The sequence below is a fragment of the Primulina huaijiensis genome, chromosome 3 (genome assembly GCF_012295235.1).
Source record: "Primulina huaijiensis isolate GDHJ02 chromosome 3, ASM1229523v2, whole genome shotgun sequence".
Classification (NCBI taxonomy): Eukaryota; Viridiplantae; Streptophyta; class Magnoliopsida; order Lamiales; family Gesneriaceae; genus Primulina; species Primulina huaijiensis.
In genome coordinates this window covers 4,432,632-4,450,794 of record NC_133308.1, presented here as the reverse complement: position 1 = coordinate 4,450,794, position 18,163 = coordinate 4,432,632, and the positions used below count along the sequence as shown (strand labels likewise).

General features: G+C 34.4%; 3 protein-coding genes across 21 annotated transcripts; 1 reads left to right on the top strand and 2 right to left on the bottom strand.

Moving 5' to 3' along the window:
* Positions 1 to 4,900: 4,900 nt before the first annotated feature.
* LOC140973223 (uncharacterized) lies at positions 4,901 to 8,261 on the bottom strand. Of its 4 annotated transcripts, none has more exons than XM_073435867.1 (6): positions 7,975 to 8,261; positions 6,737 to 6,833; positions 6,508 to 6,601; positions 6,290 to 6,406; positions 6,144 to 6,201; positions 4,901 to 5,725 (listed from the first exon to the last, which is right to left on the bottom strand). In XM_073435867.1, exons 1-6 carry the CDS (start codon positions 8,005 to 8,007, stop codon positions 5,252 to 5,254), a joined length of 873 nt encoding a protein of 290 aa, XP_073291968.1. In that variant the 5' UTR covers positions 8,008 to 8,261; the 3' UTR covers positions 4,901 to 5,251. The 4 variants fall into 4 exon arrangements, with proteins under 4 accessions (XP_073291968.1, XP_073291969.1, XP_073291970.1 ...); XM_073435868.1 differs by having other exon boundaries at positions 6,761 to 6,833; positions 7,975 to 8,258; XM_073435869.1 differs by lacking the exon at positions 7,975 to 8,261 and adding an exon at positions 7,792 to 7,947.
* A 1,551-nt stretch (positions 8,262 to 9,812) lies between these two features.
* LOC140973221 (ABSCISIC ACID-INSENSITIVE 5-like protein 2) lies at positions 9,813 to 12,491 on the bottom strand. 11 transcript variants are annotated; one of them, XM_073435866.1, is made up of 5 exons: positions 12,425 to 12,491; positions 11,891 to 11,998; positions 11,146 to 11,790; positions 10,997 to 11,068; positions 9,813 to 10,071 (listed from the first exon to the last, which is right to left on the bottom strand). In XM_073435866.1, exons 3-5 carry the CDS (start codon positions 11,785 to 11,787, stop codon positions 10,000 to 10,002), a joined length of 786 nt encoding a protein of 261 aa, XP_073291967.1. In that variant the 5' UTR covers positions 11,788 to 11,790; positions 11,891 to 11,998; positions 12,425 to 12,491; the 3' UTR covers positions 9,813 to 9,999. The 11 variants fall into 11 exon arrangements, 10 of the variants coding, with proteins under 10 accessions (XP_073291967.1, XP_073291960.1, XP_073291958.1 ...); XM_073435859.1 differs by adding an exon at positions 12,228 to 12,287 and having other exon boundaries at positions 11,146 to 11,998; positions 12,425 to 12,470; XM_073435857.1 differs by adding an exon at positions 12,228 to 12,304 and having other exon boundaries at positions 11,146 to 11,998; positions 12,425 to 12,442.
* Positions 12,492 to 15,015: 2,524 nt separating this feature from the next.
* On the top strand, positions 15,016 to 17,772 carry LOC140973220 (UBP1-associated protein 2A-like). Of its 6 annotated transcripts, none has more exons than XR_012174597.1 (3): positions 15,016 to 16,647; positions 17,190 to 17,252; positions 17,576 to 17,772. XR_012174597.1 is itself a non-coding variant. In XM_073435853.1 (2 exons), the coding sequence occupies exon 1, from the start codon at positions 15,016 to 15,018 to the stop codon at positions 16,645 to 16,647; it is 1,632 nt and encodes a 543-aa protein (XP_073291954.1). In that variant the 3' UTR covers positions 17,576 to 17,772. The 6 variants fall into 6 exon arrangements, 3 of the variants coding, with proteins under 3 accessions (XP_073291954.1, XP_073291955.1, XP_073291956.1); XR_012174596.1 differs by having other exon boundaries at positions 15,016 to 16,656; XR_012174595.1 differs by having other exon boundaries at positions 15,016 to 17,252.
* The last annotated feature ends 391 nt before the right edge of the window (positions 17,773 to 18,163 follow it).

Below are 18,163 nucleotides of genomic sequence, written 5' to 3'. Positions count from 1 at the left end.
TTGATACACTCGAAATTTGGTGATCGTGAGGAATATCAAATTGAAAAACTCTAAACAATAATTGATGCATAACCGTTTTTTATTTCTGAATTCGTTGAAATAAGTTTTTTTTTTTTTTTTTTAAATGTTTGCAATTGTAATTAATATTATGTGAATTTTTCGTATAAAGTTGGTTTTTACGGCATTAATGAGAAGCATGCATCGATCTCACATATAAAATTAGGAGTAGTGTTTTTAAATAAAATTGAAGGGAATTATCAATTTTAAAAAACTAAAAAATTAAGGGGTGAAATTGTGTCACATCTTTTATTTTAACATTCTAACTTTTTATTTGATTAGTTATATAGTAATATGTATATATATATGTGTGTGTGTGTATATCAAAATTGAATCCACTGAAATTAATTATTGATGATTTAATAATGTTTCTATACATTGGTACAAAATATTTAAATTTTTAAATAATATGTAATGAATGTAATATTATTCTAATATCAAAATACGAACTAATTGAAATAAAAAAAAAATACGAACTAATTTATTGTTATTTATTAGTGGTTAATCCTATTAATTAATATGATGTTTGATAGTATATTTAAAAATGAGAATTTCGAATAATTAATATGTGATATATGTTTAAATTTTCAAGATACAATATAACCCATTTTAATGAGGGCAATTCCTTCATCATATGCTATACTAAACAAAATATATTTTCACCCACAAACTTGTGTGGACATGAAATTGGTGGAACTCCCAAAATTTCTTGTGATATAGTGTTTTTCATAAATTGAACATATCTCAGTAATCCCAAAGATGTGTTTAAACAACACATAATATAATTACATAAAGAGTGAGTCTCATGTGAGACCGTCTCACGGATCCTAATCTGTTAGACGGGTCAACCCTACCCATATTCACAACAAAAAGTAATACTCTTAGCATAAAAATTAATATTTTTTTATGGATGACCCAAATAAAAGATCCGTCTCACAAATACGACCCGTGACACCGTCTCATACAAGTTTTTGCCTGACATAAATACTAGCCATAATATTGATATTGCCCAAGACTATGGGCAATCAAGATGTCAAAATTGTAATTTTGGTTTTGTATATTCATTTATTTATAATATTCAACTTTCAACACTTCATAGGCCAACGAATTGGCATCATGTCAACACCATGTTGGAAAAAAAAACTAAAAATACAAATAAATAAAGATGACGGATTAAAATTGAAATTTGACAAGGTCAAAAATTAGAAATAAACAAATATAATAATAGGATTAAAAAAATATAACTTTTTGGACAAGCAGATACCAACTATAAAGTTGAGTTTAAAACCTGAAACCCAAATGGTACAAAAAAGTTATAAATTAATTAACTTCATGAGATGAATGATAACATATTAATTATATTAAAGTTTAGTCATATATAATGATAAAAAAAGGTTATTCATAAATGTACATGAAAAACATCAACGTTATTTATTCGAATGCAAGTGAAAAAAAAAATAAAAAACCAAAAAGTGGTAAAGACCCTTGCTAATGCAGTAAATGGTGCATGACTGGTGGCACTTGGGCTCGATTGTAGGGGAAGGAGAAGGTAATACTCAGCCAGGCCAGAAGGCAAGATTCATGGTAAACATGACCCCTATTGGAATTTTTACAAAATATTTTATATTTTTTAAAAAGAAATTTTTTATTTAAAATTTTAAATTAATTATATTAATATTTCACATTAATATCTAGTTATTATCATTGATTTTTGTAACATTTTTCATCAATATTCTCAATTATTATTATTAATGGTGATCATTAAATATTTGTTAGTTTTTTGTGTATAAATATATATTATACACATTCTTGAAGAGAAATGGAGGAATCACATTTTGATCTAACACACAAAAAAAAAAAAAAAACAATTTTCTTTTGAGAGTTTTGTTATGCAATCTAGCAATTGTGTACTCAATAAAACCTTGCGAGTCTTCCAGGAACTTTTACCTGTCGAAAACCCTTCGGCCGGCTGAGTCACGCTCCTCCGCGCCGTCCATTGGAGTTTTCTCTTGTTGAGAGAAATCAGAGGGCCGGCCCTGAGGTCTAGTAACAATTTCTTCACATTTCGCCGGCACTGATCATCCGAAAATATTTCATGGGAAGACAACGAGAACTTTTCATGTGTCCGTTGGTAATGGATGCCGTTTTCGGAGTCCGAGGATGAAACCAACAAAATCTGAACGTCGATTTTGAATGTAACTTCGCGGGTAACCTCGTATACGCCATTGATTTGTTCTCAAGATGCAGATGTTGTGGTCTACAAAAGATTCTAATGAACTAAGCATCTTTGGAAATATCAATGGAGGTTGGGTGTTGCTGCAGTGCCATCTTCGATTCCACGATAAAATTAATTTTTGTCTTCGATTCAAGAAAGGATGATCAACGTAGAATCAATCTCCAAAATCTTCCAAACTTTTGTTTTTGAGTTTTGACCATAGAACTTAACATATATACATAGAGAGTAGCTCGGAACTCCGGAACTTGAATTCTACCATGATTGTAGAAAGTTATTTCCTTGGTTCGAACATCATGATTCATGTATATCCACAAGAAAGATTAAAAAACATACAAAGTAAAATAAAAAAAAATTCAAGAAAGTCACTTTTTTAAAACCAAACGGACTCTACTAAAATATATATGCATATTCTTTCGAAAACGTGAAATCTCTATACGATATAGTAAGCAAATTTAGGCGTTTCTAATATTAGATTGCATTGTTGTTCAATAAAAATAGACTAATTAATTAGTTTCCAATGAAGAAAATATATCTTCAAGCAAAATTTATTAACACAAGACTTCGTTAAATTGTATATATAATCACGTCTCAGAAGTCAGAATCATATGTGCATGCGGTGTGAGGGAATATAACGAATCTCGGAGGTTTCGGCTCGACAGTAAGGACAAGAATTTTCAACAACGAACCAGCCCAAAATGCAAGATTCATGGTACACATGGGAGCAGTGCAGTCGAGTCACCATCGCCCCGTCGCTTTCGTTTTCCGATAACCCTTCCATGCAAATACAACAGATCTCATCGGGGTCGAATTTGCCTTCTTGCTGCCTCAGCTTCTCCAATGTCTTCACCACCGATCTCCTCCTCAAATATTTCAACGGTTTTTCGAACACGAACTCGTAATATTCGTCCCACATATTTAGTGACCAATTCGTCCATAACGCAACCACACTGGCTGGTTGAACCACTAGTTTCTTGATGTTCAACTGAACAACCATGTTTTCCAAAGGCAGACAATGATCGTCAGGGGTTTTTCCGAGGTACCCAACGATTTCAGACACCAATTCTTGGAGGTTTCCCAGCAACTTGAAATTAGAATTAGTTTCACGGCTGCCTTTAGGGCCCGACGTTACATGTATCCCAAACCATTCGATGTTCTTCCCGCTTAGAGTGAAAGGGATATGCACAATATCTAACGATTTCTTGACCATATCACCACATCGAGGCGAAAATATTCCAACAGATGGCACCGAAACCTCTTCAGTCGTCGACTGGTAAGTGGCCCGATAGGCGTGGTCAGAGGATGAAACCAACAGAGTTTCGACGAGAAATTTGAGCGTGACTTCGTGGGGGAATCTCGTGTATGGATCGTCAAGATATTGATATTCTTGCATACAAAAAATTTCAACTGAGTAATCCTCTTTGGAGATGTCAATGGAGGTTGGGTGTTGCAGATTTGCCATTCTTCTCCTCTTCTATTCTTCAAAGTACATATTGAATGACAATATCGTGTATATATATGTGTGTGTGTAATCCTTTCTTTGGTTATATATATATATATACGACAATATCGTGTGTATATATTTTGTGTGTGTAATCCTTTTTTTGGGTTATACATATAACTTTTATTTCAAAATATAATATTTATTTTTTAAATAAATATCGTCTTGCATTGAATAATGTATTTATAGATAGGTGGACAGGGATTGAGCATCGTGAAGGAAATTTTTTTGTCTTTATTTTCGAAAGTAAAATAGCAATAATTTTTTAGCTGATCAAATTATTAAGGAATCTTACATAAAAACATGAAAAATAAAATATCAAAGTAGTTACAAAGGATATTATTATTAACGTAGGAATTAGGAAAGAAATCTAATTTTGTTAGATCACGATATTATCTTGACGCGTCAATCTTCATATTTTCAAATATGGTAAAAATTGTCGCGTCACACTTAATGTTATTTATCTAAACATGTAAAACATAAAATTCAAAATAGAGTTCCTTCCAATTATGAATTAATTTTAATAATTGAAAAAGGAAAACACATTGAATGAGTTTTTTTATAAACCATCACATCTTTCCTATGTTTCTAAGCAAACTCCCACATAGTAAGAGTAGATTATCCATTGGTAGAAAATTTTCGTTGAAAGAGATTGAATGGAATAAAAAAAGAAGTGTTTATATAAAAATTAATTTGGCATCATTATTTTATGAAAAAAAATCTAGATAAACGATGTGGCCATCTAGTATTTAGATATTAAATTCCATAATCAACTTTGATTAGATAGTACATATAGATATATAATAAAAAAAAAATTGAGAAGATATGCCTTTCTTGGCTAAACCCCGGTACCTTTCAACTGTCACCTAGTAGTGAAAGATTGTGCGTCCATTTAGCGAACCAATTCTTAAAAAAAGCACGTCTCAATAGCTCGGTGATAGAACAGTCAATAAGTAATTGACTGGTAGTAGACTCAATTTTTGGTGTTCTGTGTACTGCACTGAGAGCTTGTGTAGCCTATGGTTGAGCGCAAGCGTAACGAAGCGTAACATATGATTTAGAAGCAAGCTGATGTCCTATATGTTTCAGCAAAGTAAGATAAAAGGGAATAAACCCAAAGAGATGGGGCAAGTGACAGATTTTTCCAGGTTCTTTAAAGATATTGATGCGAGTTATCCTTACATTTGTACAAAATCTAAATGGATAGACGAAGCGACCATCAAGAAGCCCAAACTATCGCATTTCTAATCTAATTCAGTCATCTTCTAACATCCTAATGGACTACCAGCTGGTGAAAACTACCAAGAGTTTGGCTTCTCGCGAGATGATCTTTTGATCTCATGCCACATCTTTAAAGGAAGTGTATATACAACTGACCGTTCTAATTGTGCAAAAAAAAAAAAAAAGCTATCAAACTGTGAGATATACAGGACGAAGGCAAGAACATGGCTGGGATGCCTTCATCCTTCTTCATCATAATCTTCGTCTTCCTCGTCAATTGTACCATTTAAATTAGTAAGTTGAATAGGATCAATAGCCATCTGTTTCATGTCATCCAGGGACCAACCGGGAATTTCTTCATTTTTTAAGCAAGGAGTTGGCTTGGTTGATGAGTCGGGAGGAGGAGCTCCAGCTAGTTTTGGGGTGGAGTCACCGGTCACATTTAAGTCAATATTTAGGTCAAAATTCCTAACCGATTTATCAGAACTCTTCCCGACTATAGGTCTTGATTCTGCAAGACCTGCCACATAATCGGACTTCCTGAGATTTTCTTCTTGATCCTCACCATTCAGGTGAAACATGTTAGGGTCATCCTCAATTTTTTCATGCTGACCGATTGATTCCCTTTCAAGCATGCGACTACCTCTCCAGCGACCTCGACCCCTGCCCCTGCCCCTGCCTCTTCCACTACTGCTGGTGTTACCAGTCTCAGGCTGCAACAAAATAGCCACTCATGTAAAATAAGCACCAACAATTTGCAAGTAAAAACTCATCAAAGCATCATTATTTAGAACTCATCGTTAAACATTTTTTACAGCTATATCCATCAACTCAAATGAATGAACTAGGATGATTATCTATTTCGCAAAGTTAACCATAGGTGTATCTTCTAAACTATTGCTCAGCCACAGTTGCGGCCAACTGGTTTAATGATTGCATATAATGGCAACTGAAGTTATCATGGAAAATGAAAAAAGAATAAAGATTTTTCAATTAAAAAGTCTAACAATCATTTATTTTCCAAAAACAAATAGTGCTTGGATTATTCTTTCTGCAACAAATTTTTATTCTAAGCAAATTTAATGTACTGTTGGTGAAATCGACACAAAACAACATATTAAACCATCATACCGTGTGTATCCTTTTGGAATCATCATCATTGCCACATTCTTCATCTTCTAAAACCTTTCTGCACGAAGAATTCACAAGAATTATAAGTTTCAGTACTCGTATTTTTCCTTATTGTAAGAGAAGGAATTTCCTTCAGTTTTCCAAACCTTCTCTTAGCAGCCGACCTATCCTCGGTAGCAGCATCTGAGCCACCTAAATCAGGAACCTTACTGACAGTGTCCTTCAGGAAATCAAACACGTTAAAGCTCTGCACGCATTGCTTTCTGCAAGTGAAAAAAAAATCAATTGTGGGAAAATGATAATAACAAATCAATGCACAAATATGCAGGAACTGCTTCCAAACCAAATTCCAGAAGAAACTCACAGATGCAAAGAATTCACAGTTTTTGCTCCTCTTTTCAGGGTAATCTCATAAGTACGATCACACAAATCTTGCAGAAATAGTTCCAGAGCTTTTGCTGTACATAAATAATCAGAAGATGTAAGCAAGCTGCAAAATACATGAAAAATTGCAGCATTAAAAAAAAGAGAGCAACTAATCTGATAAATTTCAAAATAGCTAAAAGTCCTCAACATTCAGAATGAACAATCACCTACAAGCAAACGAAAGTACATACAAACTAAAAGCGGTACAGCCATAGCAATCTTTCCCACGTCCTCATCTGCTTGCATAATCTTTTTAATACGAACCTGAAACAAAAAAAATTCAATCAACTGACTGGACAAAGGGTTAATGCAAGGGTAGTTGCCTTGACTATACAAAGGGGACAAATTTCTCAATACTGATTTTCTTTGTAACAAACCAGATTCAGTTCACAAGTCTATATTCAATGAATGGTTATTGCGCCATGAATTTTGCCAAATAAACGCACAACAAAATCAGTCACATTCAAGCAGAAAACACTTCGACCCCTTCAGCTTTTTGTGAGCAACCCACGATTAGTGTAACATACTCCGTGTAAAAGACAATATATTTCTAAATTGCATAACCAGCACAAAAGATGTGATGGTAAAACATGTAAAAAGCTATACCTGTTGACATGTAAAAAATTAGAATCAGGAAGGAACTAAAACCCAATCAAATCAGAGTGTTCGGAAAATAATAAGATGAGAGTTAAGACCAGATAAAATCTGAAAATTGAGTCAAACTAATCTTGATTGCAATATTAGAAACTGTAACAAAACGTAATTAAAGATAATGGTTTTTATGCCACACAGGACCGACACAAAAACCTGTCAACTTAAAATCACCTCGTGAATCCAAAATCAACGTTCTTCACATGTATTTATGTGTCAACTAAGTACAACAAATGAGTACCCAAAAATAGTCGCATGCTGTCTCTACCTTGGTAATTTTCCTGGTAAACAAAGCCATTCAAATGCAAACAAATAAAAAACGCTAAACTAATCAACCAAGCACCCAAATTTTCCTTTCATCCTTGCCCTGTTTACTAAATATCCACACCAACCCCAACTCTGGCAGGCTTTAAATATTAAGCAATCAGTCATACAAGTAATACAACTACAATAATTGCCCAAAAAATAAGTAACAACAGAATAAACTTCTAACAGGAGACTTACCTCAGTCTAAATTTCAGTCACAATTAAAATTAAATTAAAAAAAGAAAAAAGAAACAAGATAACCTACCACTCTTGGCCAACAAGTAACATGAGTTAACCAGACAACAAAAACACATCTGTTTCCTCATGTATCACCACATCAATAGGAATCACGAAACTGCTCCGAAATTTTCAACAATAAAATCAAACCTACGTGCATGAATGAATTTATAGACACCAAAAAATGAAAGCAGGCGCAAAAAATACTCACCGCCGGAAAACGCGTGTCGAGCTTCTTCCTCATAGCGTACCAATGACTCCAATCGTCCGAACCCTAGCTTCAATTAAACTCGCAGAAGCATACCCCACTACGTTATTATACATAAACATATGAACCTTCCCAGCGCACGAATTTCACCAGTTGGCCGTAGAAAATTCGTCGTTGTTACGTCGTCTCCGAATTTCAAAAAAGTAAATAAATAAACAAAAAGGAAATAATTAATTATCCGATAGATTCACTTTTCTCGGACTTTCCACCCCACGATTAGGTTTTATTTTTACGGAGTCCTCTCTTCCAATTCTACTGTGGGATCCGCGACTTTGCGGTTCACCTGTCGTGACCGAGTCTGACCACTAGGTTCTAGCCACGTGGACATTATACCCAATAAAATTGCGCCACGTGATAAAGAGCACTATAAAGTTTTTCTCACCGGATAGCTTTTTTGCAATAAGCAATTTCTTATAGTAATACTAATTTTTGATCCTTTGATTTTCGACTGTTTTCTTACAAGATGGTTTGATAAATTTTTATTCGTGGGTAGAAATATTAAAATCAGATACGATCCACCAATTCGATATAGTTCAACCCAAAAAAATCAAGTTTGGGTTAGAGGTTTTCGGGTTCGGGTTAGATCGGATTGGACCCAATAGCTGACCCGAAAAAATGATCGGGTTGGATTGATTTCACGAAAATTTTATTTTTTTAAAAAAAATAATTAATAAATATTATCTATATTTTTATATTTTGTATGTCTAAAAAATATTTATTAAATATTTATATCGTAAATTTTTATAATTTAATATTTATGTTGAACATTTTTTATTTTTTAAACAATTATTTATTTAATTTAGTAAATATACTTATTTTTCTATAATTAGACTTTAAAATTTAAATCAAATATATGAAGAAGATTTTGTTATTATGTGTTTAAATTAAAATATATTTTTTGAATTTTATTTAATTTTATTTTAAAAAATTCAAAATCGGGTTGATAGGGTTTATTCGGGTTCGGGTTGAGAGTTTTCGAATTAGCTCGTGTTCGAGTTGAGAAATTTTTGAATAATACTATTGCTCAACCCGACACATCTCACCAACCCACCTGAATTGACACTGCTATTCATGAGTCGGGTCAGTTTTATTTATTTTTACTTTAAAAATGATACTTTTGATATAAAAAGTAATATTCTTTCATGAATGACCCAAATAAAATATATATATAAAAAATTGACATATGAAATCGTCTCACATAAATTTTTATATTTAATTTTTGTCCATGTCACCAAACACCTAAAATCTTGGCTTCGAGCATGTATTTTTATATTATTCTACTTTATAAAAGTTTTATTGAATCAGTTGCAAAAGATAAAAGCTGTAGACTTTCTCCACTTCTATCTCAATAGTTGGCTAGTTGCCCTCTAGGTCATTCTAGGGTTTAGTTTAATCTTATCTTGGTTATAAGAGGGTCCCCTCTCTATTTTTCCGTATATGGAGATTATATGTAAAAAATTATTAGCGTTTCACCTATCAATATTGTGAGAAAGATCTCTATCTCGATCTGATTTGTCAAAAAAATTATTTTCATATCAAATATATTACTTTTTTTTTGTAAATATAGATCGAGTCAACTCGTATCACAAGAAACTTGCTCAATAAAAAAAATACATCTTATGTCTTCCATTATCATAAATACTAATTACGAAAATTATGTTAAAATTTCACCATAAAATAGATTTAAAAATAATCATCCCCACCTGCCAAGTGCCAGCATAATGGAAAAAGGACCTCTTTCCCACATCAGAATTTTTCCCGTCTCCTTTTAACATACACGGTGATGGTTAAGAGATCCTACGTAGATTATATGTTTTCTTTCTTTCAATTTACATAGAAAAATAAGTGCAAAGAAGAGGGCATCTGCATCAGAAGCCAAAACCAACTCTACACTCTGATTTCCAAAAGTAAAAGTTCTACGCTATGCTTCATGAGGAGCTAAAAACGACCTTTCCTTCTCCGGTTATGTCAAACCGAGCTTGTTCTTCGGAGCTGGTATCTCGGTTTGGGAAAATCAAGAATCATCAGCTCATCAAATTCCTGACAAATACAGAAACAAACATCAAACGGCACTGCACTTTTGCTTTCTTCGCATTGACGCAAATGAAAATCAAGTCTAATTAACTTATTCACGATTCAAAAGTAATACATCCTCAAGAGATTGTATCTTCTGAAAGTCTACGAGATGGCTGATGAAAAACAGGAAAGCACACATCAGCGCTTGAATTACACGACACGCCCCATATACAGGAGCCGACCTATCCCAGAAGAGCCAATCCGACTCTCTTCAACTTTGGAAAAATGTATGCCTGTACAGAACAATGGTCTTTACCATTTTGCTGATTGATTAACTATTCCTATTTCCTAATACCCACTGAAATAGCAATAGAAGCCCACGAACATTCAGCAACAAATATTGGCCAGTTAAGATACAATAGCACTAGGTTTACAAAAGATGCTTTATCAAGCAGTTCTTTTAAAAGTGTTTCTGTTTTTTCTTTATAAATAGAAGCATTCTAAGTTTTCATAGAACAGTGAATCAGATTTTTTTAAGCTTTTAATCGATAAGCTGAAGGAGAATCCTAAATGCCACATGTGCTACTGGCTTCCTTAAGCGTTTTAAAAATAAAAGCACTCTGAAAAAAAGAAAAAGTTTTCCTTACAAAAACTACTCTATCCAAATGCACTCATTATCCCCACAAAACTATTCGCAGCTATAAAAAATGAGAGTTCTGTTTCCACCACTGCCTTTTATTGCGGAAACTAGGCATTCACAAGTTTTAAGCATATTTTAACTATTGTAACACATTTAAAGCCGACCAATTTATCGAAGTAGACAACATTTGCTACAATAAATAGGCGATTGAATTGCAAAATACTTAATTGCTTCACCGATATGCTCTGACAAAGCATCACAGCACGCATACAGTAGTAGGATAATGAGGAATATACAGAGGCTACTTACCTTTTCTTTCGTAAGCTTCAGATTCTCTTCTTCAAGACGTGAAACCTTGCTCACCAACTCATTGTGATAAGCCTGTTCCACATCATTAGTATTTCAAAATATGATGATATCCGTGCAAAGAAAGTAAAATACTAAGGTTAAAATCCTGCCTGCTTTCTTGCTCGCGAACGGGCAGCTGACTCCCTATTCTTAATTTTTCGTCTAAGCCTCCTCTCAATGGTCTTCTCAAGGTCTGTCGAGTCTCTTCCCCGCCCTGGCATTGAAGTATCCGACAATGTATCAATTGAGGCAGAAGACGACAACCTTATTTGGGTCGGGAAATTGTGAGAAACCAATGCACTATCCAAAGACATGGCAGTTTCAAGGGAAGCATCAGCTACACACATCCCAGCTTTTACCAAGAAATCTTCCAAAGTAGTCTCCCCAAGAGTCGGCCCTTGTTCTTGACCACTCATATTCTCCAAATTCCTCATCTTGTAGACTCGTTGTATGTCCCTCCACACCTCATTCACAGTCTTACCTGTAAATGTCCTCACGAGGGACAGGCTGACTTGGCACTGCATCGAGGCTCCAGGGGAAGTACTTCTCAGGTCCTTTCCAGATGAATGTCTCGCCTCAGCAGTCGACACGTTTTTAAGCAATTCATCGAGATTCATGCTGCCTAATGGTTTACCTAGATCGCCTAACTGATTTTCCACTTCATCAAGTGTGAGGCCAAACCATGAGCTTTTTTGTGCCAATGGATGACGTACGTGAGATTGCTGCCCACTACCACTCACATGAGAATTCATTGTCTGAATTCCCATTCACTCTTAGGCGGAAAACAAATGAGAGGGCCAGAGTAACCAAGAAAAGGAGCTAAAAAGGACCAAACAAAACAAAAAAATAATTCACCTTTAGGAACCACAAGAAATGGTTGATTTAATACCGACTTTCACTTTTAAGCCATCGACATCTATCCATACTAGAGGATACACGCATGTAAGCGTCCAAATAGCTTTCCTGCAAGAAATATTTAAAAAAAAAGCTCAGATGCATTAATCAACCAATCAGTACAAGCCTACGAGATGCAATTGCTTTGCCGATATACAGGGCTCGAATTGTGTCAGTCAGTGTAAGCAGCATGGGGAAAACTAGCATTCCCAGGCAATCAAACTCGATAAATCATTTTAAAAATTTGAGAGAATCAGGGTTACACTAGTCCACATGAACAAAATAATTCAAAACTCACCAAAACACAAAGAAAGCTAATGGAAGGCCAAAAGGCAAAATCTTGAATAATCATGGAGCCCTAATGGGAGACAAAAACTAGACAATAAAAGGAGGAAATCCATTTCAACATGAAGAACGTAACAATCAATCGGTGATCACAACACAGTGAAAACAGAGAAGAAACAACCTTGATTACAGAGGAAACACCGCATATACCTGGCAACAGAAGAGGATCTGATGATCAGATTTTTTTTGGCAGGTTGCCTATCATTGATCATTGATAATAAATATTCTATACTGTATATTCTATATTATTAAATATCTATATTATATTATTAAATATAATAACATATAGAATAACTAATTTTTGATATTATAGTCTATTTTAATAATTATATTATATATATATATTTATTTATTTATTTATTGTGGAAATGTTTTTTCATGAAATAATTATATTTACCCCTTCAGACTATCAACGATGTTTATTTTAAAGTGTACTTCTTGTTCAACCAATTCATATTTTGATTTTGTTTTTTTTAACAAATGCATATTTTTGTTTTTATTTCAAATTTAATTGTGAGTATAACAAAATAGTTAATTGAATGCATCGTTACAGATATTTGATTTGTAATCAAATATAAATTCATTAGGATTTTAAAAAAAATCTAAAATCTTCGAACAAATCTTTCGAAATAAAGAATAAGACCGATATTTTTCATCTATGAATATTAATAATTTTATATTTCAAATTGTATAAAAATAAGAGTTTTATATTAACTTGAACACAACATTTTGATAACTCTTCTGCAAATTATGAAAAATCGAATATATGATATTAACTATAATACTAATTTAGAAATTAAATATTTTTTTATCAAAAGTTAAAGATAATAATACAATTTATGAATAGTATAAATATAGATATGAGAGAATGAATGTAAATGTTTTATTCATCATATGATACGTCTATTTATAGAATACATTTACAGAGTTTGAATAATTGATAATATGATGAAATATAAATCATATAACAATAATAATATATAATATTTTATCCATAATATTCTCTCTTATATGATTATCGACTCAACAAATTATTTTAAGAGATGTGAGGGCTCAACGTTGTCTCGTTAAAATCTTCTTAGTAAAATCTAATGGTAAAAACATGAACGAAAGGAAAAAAGTACAACAATATATATTTCCTTTATCTCAATCTTGTGTACTGATCTCTTGAATGTTGAAATTGACAATGTCTTTGTGAATAAGTTAGTTACATTGTCACTTGAGCGAAGTTGATCGACGTCAGTATAATCATTTTTTTAAGCTCATGTGTATAGAAGAACTTTGGTGAAATATTCTTTGTTCTATCACATTTGATATAGCTTTCTTTTAACTATGCAAGGCAAGCAACATTATCTTTGAATATTATTGAGTTATCTTTGGTTGCTTGCAACCCACGCGATTTTTGAATTTGTTATGTCATGGATCTCAATCACAGACACTTCTGACTTACTTCATGCATTGCAATGATCTCACAGTAATTTGAAGACGTCGCTGTTAAAATTGATTCACCGACTTCCATGATATGACAATACATGTATACACAACCTGTTTGGGATTTAGCTTTATGTAGATCATAAAGATATCATACATTTGCATATCCAACTAAAGAAGACTTTGATTTTGTCGAACAAAATAGGCTCATATAATTTGTACCACGAAGGTAACGAAATATGTGTTTACATTATTCCAATATCTTCGGGTTGGACATGAGTTGTATCTTGATAAAAAAAATTAACAGAAAATGCTATATATGGGCAAGTACAATTTGCGAGATATAATAATGTTCCAATCTCATTTAGATAAGGTATTTCTAGACCAACGATTTTTTCTTCATTTTCAAGTGGTCGAAAAGGATATTTGTTAGCATTAAGTTATCGGAAAACAAAATTGGTCATTCTAGTGTATGTGTTTTGTCCATGTAAAAGCTCTTTAATATTTTTTTTCGATCCCACAATTTTTGCGTTTTAATTAACTAAAATAATTGGGTTTGAGCTAAATTTAGCTAATCAATCTTTATGAAAATGATATTGACACTTTGTACACTATATTATAACTTGACTTATGTAATTTCAATTCACTTGAGCATAAAATTTTATTTTATTTTTATTGGAGATTTACAGTACAAAAAAAGCTCGATCAATGACATAAATATATGAGTTTTCAGTATCAACTATTTTAAATTTAGTAAAAAAACATGTGTTTGGTGTATAAAATATTTTTCACCCATATGTGTTTTATATTTCATCTATATAAATTCAAAGTGTAAATCATGATTTTGTACTCAATTTGAGTTAATTGATACCATGCACATATAAATCAATATGTTTGTATGTAAAGTTTCTCAAATGAATGCTCCAACATTGTTAATTATTTTGTACCTAAACTTGTATAATAAATGTTGGAAATTAATAAAATTGTTATAATTTTATATTCAAAATATTATTTTTTTAAAATCAAATTTAAAATAATTATAGTTGAATATTATATTTTGAAATTTTTTGTATCAAAATTTTAAAGTAAAAAAATATTTTTACATCGATTAAAAAATTGCATAATTTTTTTTATTAGGACAGAATCTGACCTCAGTCCCAATCGTATGATCGAGATTAAAAACAATCTTAACCCGTAGGCCGAATCATTCATTGATTGTCAAGTTTCTGACAATTCAGAGAAAGCCCTAACCACACTGCCGCCGCCGTGCTACAAAACCCTAACCCCCAATTTCTTGTTCTCGAGCGGCTATGGCCAAGAAGAGAAAAAGCCGAGCTATCGAAACTCCTCAAGAGCCTGAGCCTGAGCATGAGCATGAGCATGAGCATGAGCATGAGCCTGAGCCTGAGCCTGAGCCTGATCCCGATCCCGAACCCATCCAGTACAGTGAGCCAGATCCGGAACAGTACAGTGAGCCAGATCCGGAACAATCCGTCGCTGAGGAAATACAACAAACCTCAGTGGAAGACCTAAGTGTTGGGGAAGAGGAAGAAGAAGAAGAAGAAGAAGAAGAAGAAGAAGCAGACATTGAAGAAGAAGCAGGAGAGGGAGAGGGAGAGGAAGAAGAGGGGAAAGAGGTGCAGGAAGACGACGCCCTTCTTGAGAAGATCGAACAAGAGTATGAAATTACAGAGAAGCCTTCCGAGAAAGACATTTCAGAAAATGGTGGTGCAAATGAAGGGCAGAACGAGGAAGACGAAGGTGAATTGGAGGAGGAGCCATTGGAGAAGCTTCTCGAACCCTTTTCTAAAGACCAAATAGTTCTTTTGGTCAAGGAGGCAGTGGCCAAACACCCTGATATCATCGAAAACGTGCGCGAATTGGCCGATGCCGACCCTTCACACCGCAAGATTTTCGTGCACGGTCTTGGTTGGGATGCGACTTCTGAAACGATTACCTCTGTTTTCGGGAAGTACGGGGATATTGAGGATAGTAGGGTTGTTATAGACAAGAATTCCGGGAAAGCTAAGGGTTATGGATTCATTTTATTCAGGCACCGTCATGGAGCGCGTCGTGCCTTGAAGCAACCACAGAAGTTGATCGGGAGTAGGATGACTTCATGCCAGCTGGCATCAGCTGGTCCCGTTCCTGCTCCTCCACCCATTGCTGGGTCAACTGTTTCTGGAGCCCCAGTAAATGAGTACACCCAGAAGAAAATTTATGTGAGCAATGTATCCGCCGAGATTGATGTTAATAAACTTGTGGAGTTCTTCTCGAAATTTGGGGAGATTGAAGAAGGACCGTTGGGGTTGGATAAGCAGACTGGGAAACCAAGAGGTTTCTGCTTGTTTGTTTACAAAAGTACCGAGAGTGCCAAGAAGGCGCTTGAGGAGCCACACAAGAAGTTTGAGGGTCAGATTCTACATTGCCAGAAGGCCATAGATGGACCTAAACATTCTAAAGGTTATTTCAACCCTCAGCATGGTCAACCACAGCAGCAACAGTCTCAGCCTCTGGTTCATCACCAGGGGCAGCAAGGGTATTATCAACGTACTGTGAAGAGGGGTAAGTACGCAGAGAGCAGTGGAGGGATGTTGCACACGGCTGGGCACTTGATGGCACCTAGTGCTGGGCCAGCTGTGCCTCCCATGACTTTCAATCATCCGGTACCCCCGGCAGCTATTGGACAGGCTGTAGCAGCACTGTTGGCCACTCAGGGGGCTGGCTTAGGAATCGGGAATTTGCTTGGAGGGATTGGTGCTGGTGTAAATCCACAGGGAGGTCAAACGATGATGAACAATGTAGGTTATGGAGTTCCAGGCGCATCTGGGTATGGAGGACAGTCTGTGGTGCAGGGAGGTTACGGTGTCCAGCCACCAATGGGTCAGGGTGGCGTTAGACCACATCAAGGTGCTGCCCCCTACATGGGTCATGGTCACTAGGTAAGTGAGGTTTGTTTGTTTGTTTATTAAGGAATCTTTATGAAAAATAAATTATTGACTGATGTTACCTGGTGCTTGTTGAATGTCTATGAATGGGTGGTAATTGGCAATTCTAGAGCATGACAAGAATCAGCGTACAAGATCGATCTAACAGTTGGAAATAGAGGGGTTTTTGTAGTTGGGGGGCTTGTTTATCTCATGTTGGGTTTGATTGTTAATCAACACTATAGCTACCCAGCCCATGGAGGGACCATAAAAAGATCTATAACTTGATGCTTGCATTATCTTGCAATGAGGTTTACCCCTTGCTTAGAAATTTTATAATCTTCTGAAAGGAAGTTGTGTTTGGACCTATTTTGTTGGAATCTTGCAAATTTCAAATAAGGAAATAGAAGTTTTTAAGAAATAAAAAAGACATGAATAAAGTTGTACATGATGTCAGAAAGCAATAACACACCTGTAAATTTCTAGGATACTGATGTCTGAAAGCAAGTTGTACATGATAGATGGACTTTTAAGCTATTAATTAGTTTTTCCAGCAGGCACAAAACACACATGCATATTGGCAGGGATGTTGTGAGAACGTGTATTTTGTGCTCGTATAGGTAAATCATGTGATGTCTGTTCTATTTCCATCTTCTAATGAGTTTTTTCGCTTCTGACATAGTTTTTGATAGTTTTATAGTCTAGCAATTTGTATGCATGTAATCTCGTCCCAGATTCCATATTTTTATGTAGATGGGATATTTTTGGTTTTAACCTGTTTTACTTATTAAAAGCTCTTTGTTTAATTGAAAATGCAAGTTTTATGTTTTTTGATTAAAATTTAAATTACTTGAATCACAGGTTCAACTTAATTATCTTTTGTGAATGAAAGTCACTTTCTTTGGCAAACAGCCTCTTTATGTTTTATTTATTCATTGTGCAGATTCTTCATAATTGCATCAAACTTTTACTTTTGGACTCTGATGATTCTTCCGAAGTTCGGGATCTCATGCAAATGACGTCTTTCCTTGTTGCAAAATGTTTCAATTTACCAGAATCTAAAATATGTATTTCTTTTAATTATCTTCTCGTCTGTCGAACATTTTCTAAAATAATATCTTATTTTGGGCTCTCTTACAACTTTTAGAAGGATTGTGATATTGCCGGTTCTTCCTAGATTTCTCTCTTTATTTTTTAAATGTTTCAATCAAGTATCCTTCTCCGAGTCTGCATTTTCTTGATGTTTTCCCTCTGTGCATTATCGAAAAAGATTTAAATTTTTTAATACTGAATTTTGGCAGTTTTCTAACCTGTATATGCCATAGTTGTAGTTTCTCCATATCTGTTCTGAGTTCTGCAGATGTTACGTATGCTTCTAAGATGAACTGAAGCCAAGCATCCATTTAGTTGTTCTTACAGAAGAGACTGCGTTGATAGTTCCTTTAGCCGCTTGACTCTCAATTTACATGATGTTACAAGGATTCTGTTACAGGGATCTCATACTGCAGGAAAGCTCATAAATATTCCATTC